Below are 6,119 nucleotides of genomic sequence, written 5' to 3'. Positions count from 1 at the left end.
CTGCAAGCCCTCATCCCCCTCATCCCCCCACCCCCTCACCGCTGCTACCCAAACTAGCCCGACCTCTCATCAGGCCTTTCATGTCAACCACCAGCCCCTCCACCCCACCAGTCCTACCTCCACCTCCTACTCTCTCCCTCTGTCTCTCTCTTTGAACTGTGGCAGTACATTTCCCCTGTGGGGATAAGCCTCCACTCCCAACTCCTATCCTCCACACCTGCCTTCTTCATTTTCAAATCCCAACCCTAAAACCCCTAGCCTCTCTCCCTCTCCCACCCCCCAACCCTTCCACCACTCCTCACCCCGGTGGGGGGGGGGGGGGGTGTCTCTTAGAAGCTGGGAAAGTGGCAGTAGGCCTCGAGCGAGGACAGCAGGATGTAGATGAACCACATGGACACGAAGAGCAGCGACGTGATCAGCTTGCAAGTCCGCGGCCCCCCCAGTTCCCCGCCGGCCACCGAGGCGCGCCGGCGGTACAGCAAGATGGCCACGGACATGAACGCCAGGATGGTGAAGAGCGTGACGGAGAAGGCCAGGGAGCCCGGGTCCACGCGGAAGGCCTTGCCTCGGGAGCGCCACACCACGGCGGCGATGGTCCACGCCACGCCGATGCCCAGGAACACGTTGACGGCGTTGGAGCCCGTCACGTTGCCGATGGACGCGTCGGCGTACTGGTCCTGGATGGCGGCCACCTTGCTGGCGAAGGTGTCTGGGGGGGGAGGGGGGGAGAAGAGGGGGAGAGGGGGAGGAAGGGAGACCGAGATGTGAGTTAAGATCCATGATCCTCTTTTCATCCTTTCATCTTTGGATGATCATGACAATCCTAATTTCGCCCTGAAGTTTAGAAACGACAATAGAAGCGAAATATTGTTGTTGTTGGCGACGTTTTGTTGGTGTAAAGGGGTCACGCACATTTTTTACTGCGTTCGCTGTTTAGCTTTTGAATTGATTTTATGTGGTGACCCTGTGTTGGAATATCGATTTGATCTTTGGTGCTGTGTCAGATTTATTAACGATTGCGATTGACCATTCGAAAGTCTGAGGTATCGATAGCTCCGCCCATACAGCACTTTTGGTTCTCTTGCTACCTGGTCAACTACGGGTCCTACTATACACAACTCTCTAGCCCACAATGGTGAAGGGACACAATGCATGACCAACAAAGAGCCAGGTCTGGGCGTGTCAATGGTGGAACGGCACCATGAAAGACTATCCCTTGGTGTAGCGTGATACTCAAGTCTCTTCTTATATTCTTGAAAAAGAGAATCTTGACCGAAGGCAAAGACTCAATTTAGAAACTCTGTTGGTATGACGATGTTTGCACATCAGCCTACGATATATTCTCTTGCATTCCTCGAACCACTGTCACATGTCAGTAATTACTACAGAGTCCGATACAACCCATAATATGCTTCCGCACTCGACTACAGTAATACACGCTACAAAAATACAATATAAATCATCTCTTCACTCCATTACTACACACTACAAGAATGCAATACAAATAGGACTTTAAATGACTGAACATGGATAAAGGACTACTATGCAGTATCCTTAGTAGTCATTCTACTCCAGAGTAGTAGAATGTGCTACAAACCACTCGTTGCAAGGCTACCCCGAGACCATCTCTTTGACGAGCTTACCAAAGGAGAGACACACGAGCCAAAAAGACCTCCACTGATATTCACAGAGAAAAGAAGATATGACCTCAAGGCATAGCACACACACACACACACACACACACACACACACACACACACACACACACACACATCTACACACACACATCCACATCCACACACTATCAGACACTATTACAAAGACACACACTTTCACACAGACACAAACGCACGCACACTGTCAAGCACCCACACACATCATATAGACACTCACACACACTTTGACACAGACACACTATCAGATATTTTTACACAGACACATTCACACTGTCACACAGACAAACTCACACTCTCACACACACCTGGGGGGGGAGGCATTAATAATAAAGGCAATGTTTTATCAGGAAAGTTGTTCTGGAATTAATGCTGTGTGTGTGTGTGTGTTTCTTTATAATTCTTTATAATATAACATTTCCCATATGGTACCTGTGTGTATGTGTGTGTGTGTGTGTGTGTGTGTGTGTGTGTGTGTGTGTGTGTGTGTGTGTGTGTGTGTGTGTGTGTGTGTGTGTTTGTGTGATAATATATGTGGATTTGTGGATTTGGTGTGTAAGGGTGTGTATGTGCTGGGGAGCATGTACATTTGTTAACATGAGGGGTTTGTGTGTGTGTGTGTGTGTGTGTGTGTGTGTGTGTGTGTGTGTGTGTGTGTGTGTGTGTGTGTGTGTGTGTGTGTGTGTGTGTGTGTGTGTGTGTGTGTGTGTGTGTGAGTGTGTATACTGTATGCATATGTGTGTGGTGCATGTCCGTGTGTGGATGTGGCGAGGTAGGTGAGGGTGTATGAATGTGTGTATGTAAGATAAGTGAGCAAGACCGTTATGCCTTTAACCCTCCAAGCAAAGTGCATTCAAACACGAGAGAGAGAGAGAGAGAGAGAGAGAGAGAGAGAGAGAGAGAGAGAGAGAGAGAGCGCGAGAGAGCGAGAGCGAGAGAGAGAGAGCGAGAGCGAGAGAGAGAGTCAGCAGCGGAAGAGCGAGCACAGCAGCTAGTGTGTTTTAATTACACAGATGCTCTTCACGGCACCCTGGCGACGTACCCACCCTGAGACAGAGGGAGGGGAGGGAAAGGGAGATAGGAAAGAATAGGGAGAGAGAGAAAGAGGGAGAGAAAACGAAGGCGATTTAAGAGAACGGAAGACGGATGGGCTGGCAGAGCAGCAATGGAGGATGAAGCTGAGCAAAATGTGGAGAGAGAGAGAGAGAGAGAGAGAGAGAGAGAGTGAGAAAGACAAAACCCATCCAAATCAAAGGTGGTCATTCTTCATTATCTTTCCAAAGTAACAATAGTCATTATTTGCTAACCTTTTGAACCTTCACTTTTTTAAATGCCATGGTTTTTTCAGTGTGAGTGAGTGTGTGTGGGTGTGTGTATATGTAAGTGGGCACGTCTATTCAACCCCTTTCAATGGCAGCAGGTGTTTGAAAAGCGAACGTCACAGATTGTACGCAAGGTATCATTAACGCGGTATCGACGTGCGATGGCGGTGAAGAAGGGGAATAAAATAGCCCCACTAGACTTCTGAGTTCCATTTGCTCTTTTTTTATTCTGCCATCCTGACTCACGCAAACTCTCTGTCTCCAACAGAGTGACTCCTGACGAAAGCATTCACACAGAAGACTGGAACTGTTCCTCAATATTTCAAACTTGAAGGCTTTCTTCCTCTGTCTCACTCCATTTCTCTGTCTCTCTCCCTTTCTCTGTCTCTCTAACTTTCTCTGTCTCTTTCCCTGTCTCGCTCTCTGTCTCTTTCTCTATCTCTCTCTTTTTCTCAGTCTCTCTCCCTTTCTCTGTCTCTCTACCTTTCTCTGTCTCTCTCCCTGTCTCTCTGTGTCTATTTCTCTATCTCTCTCTTTTTCTCTGTCTCTCTTCCTTTCTCTGTCTCTCTCCCTTTCTCAGTCTCTCTCTTTTTCTCTGTCTCTCTCTATCTTTCTCTCTCTGTCTCTCTCTCTCTCATCTCTCTCTCTCTCTCTCTCGCCCTTTCTATTTATCTCTCTATCTTTCTCTCTCTGTCTCTCTCTCTCGCCCTTTCTATGTATCTCTCTATCTTTCTCTCTCCGTCTCTCTCTCCCCCTCTCCCGCTCTCCCCCTCTCCGTCTTCAGACCTGTCAGACCCACCCCCAGCCTCCACGATGGTGTGTGGGTGCAGACAAGCCTCACCACTCTCCACCAGGCTGTAATTTCATACGACGGGAAGTGGCTGGATGGTCCATCGGTTAAGAAGGGCTCAAACTCCCAGCCCCAAAGGCACTGGGTTCAATCCCCCCCCGCCCCTCCATGTCCACAGCCTAACCTGTGGGCGCCTAAGTACGAGACGACCCCTCCTTAACGACATGAGTCTCAACTGACTGTATCCGTCGGATACGAGCGTCAGATGAATAACGATACAGTGATCACGAATCAGGGGGTCTGGAGACAGCCTAACGCAGCCGTCACCGTGATCAATATCCAATCAAAAGGACTGAGGGAGAGTGCTAACGTGGTGCCACGGCGGCCAGCGCTAGGAGGGGATGAAATGTGTTTATCGTGGGAAAACTTTCATCCGAAGCCAAACATTGAGGATCCGACGGAGGAGATTGACCAGTGACACCTGAGCTAACCCCATCCCACCCCCCCCCCTTCCCCCTCAAGCCAGCTATGTTAAGATTGACCCCAAACTGCCACGAACATAACGTAGCAGTCACAGATTACGCGTGTGTTCGGGTTTTTTCTTTTTTTCGTTTTTTTTTAATCGGATGAGAACAGCGATGCGTTAGAGTCATTAGACGGAGGCGAGGGTGCTTATTTTGGCGTTAAAATAGATGTTAGGAAATATGAATAATATATGGAACTAGGAAATGGCCTACGCTCATGCGACTGAAAGCTTATATGTGATTGGTGGGCTCGGGTCACGTGACCTCCTCCTCCTCAGCACTCTAGCACAGGCTGAAGACAGAGACATGAACCGGGGATGGCTATTCATGTATCACAGCCCTGCAAGTGCTTACACACACACACACACACACACACACACACACACACACACACACACACAAAGTGTTCCACAAACATGCACACATAAAATACACATGCACATTTTGCAGAGAAATACATAGGTCAAGGAAGCACACACAAACACACGCACACACACACACACTGCATATACTTTTTCAGCATGTAGATAGTCCACCCTTCCCGGACTCTGGGAAATTATTAATGATGCAGTGTAAAAACCTAGGATGCATTGAGAGATAGAGAGACAGCGAGAGAGAGAGAGAGAGAGAGAGAGAGGGACAGATACTGGGGGTGTACTGAAGATAATCACATGGAAAAGGGCGTTCGAATAACACACTGAGTTGGTAAAGGCAGACGAGAATGACTGGTTAAAGAGGGAGGAAAGAGAGAGAGAGGGACTGCAAGACGGAGCTGGAGAGAGGAGAGGGAATGGGCGAGAGAGGAGCGAAATAAAGGAGAGAGAGGGGAGATAGAGAGAGCGATGGAGAGCAAGAGCGAGAGAGGGGGGATGATGATGACAGCTAGAGGATGAGAGCCAGAGGATGGAAGAGAGGGTGAAGGATGGAAGTCAGGAGAAATAAAACGAGGAGGAGGAAAGTAAAGAGAGATGACAGTTCGAGGCGGGCTGTTCCCGTAGACAGATAGGGTTCAGTCAATAACACATCGAACGTGAACACAAGCACCCTCACACACACACACACACACACACACACACACACACACACAGACTTACACGCACACGCATGATAAGATGCTATCCATAATGTGACACAATGCCATTTCAGCTTTCACTTCCAACAAACCCAGACACACACACACACACACACACACACACACACACACACACACACACACACACACACACACACACACAAACACACACACACACACACACACACACACACAACCAAGCACACCTACACACACGCACACAAACACCCGAGATCTGTGCAGAAGGAGATGGTATTTTTGTCAGACGGTCTGCCCTCCCATTTCCTGTCACTGCGCGGAGACAGGAAGTACTTCATGGCATAACCTCCCCGACAACAACAAGCGGTCTCCAGCCGCCCCGGCCAATCCGTAGCGCGAACAATAACTCGGTAATCTGTTGTCCCCACGCCGGGTGTGTCGCCTACTGTGCTCTTTTCTCCCGGCTTTTGTAAATCGCTCGACAAGAGATTAGCGAAACGTGAGCGTATTGTTTTGTTTTTTTTAACGGTTGTTAGCATAAAACAGCGCCGGACACGCTTGCATGCTCAACCGGGACGCAAACACACACACAAAACGCACACTGTCAAGCACCCACACACATCATATAGACACTCACACACACTTTGACACAGACACACTATCAGATATACGTGTACACGGATATGCAACAATAAACACCCAACCACCTGCGATCATGTGCCTCCTCGCTTAAAAAAACCTGTCCTCACAAAAACACAC

General features: G+C 48.8%; 1 protein-coding gene across 1 annotated transcript in view; it reads right to left on the bottom strand.

The window, feature by feature from the left end:
* Nucleotides 1–297: 297 nt before the first annotated feature.
* The window catches only part of slc8a4b (solute carrier family 8 member 4b), a 98,584-nt gene continuing 92,762 nt past the window's right edge, over nt 298–6,119 (bottom strand). The window contains 1 exon segment of the mRNA XM_079757550.1: nt 298–709. Coding sequence (XP_079613676.1) covers nt 330–709 — 380 coding nt within the window. The 3' untranslated portion in view covers nt 298–329.

Source organism: Pollachius pollachius, assembly GCF_949987615.1.
Source record: "Pollachius pollachius genome assembly, chromosome: 20".
NCBI classification, from domain to species: Eukaryota; Metazoa; Chordata; class Actinopteri; order Gadiformes; family Gadidae; genus Pollachius; species Pollachius pollachius.
This window is presented reverse-complemented; position numbering and strand designations above follow the sequence as displayed.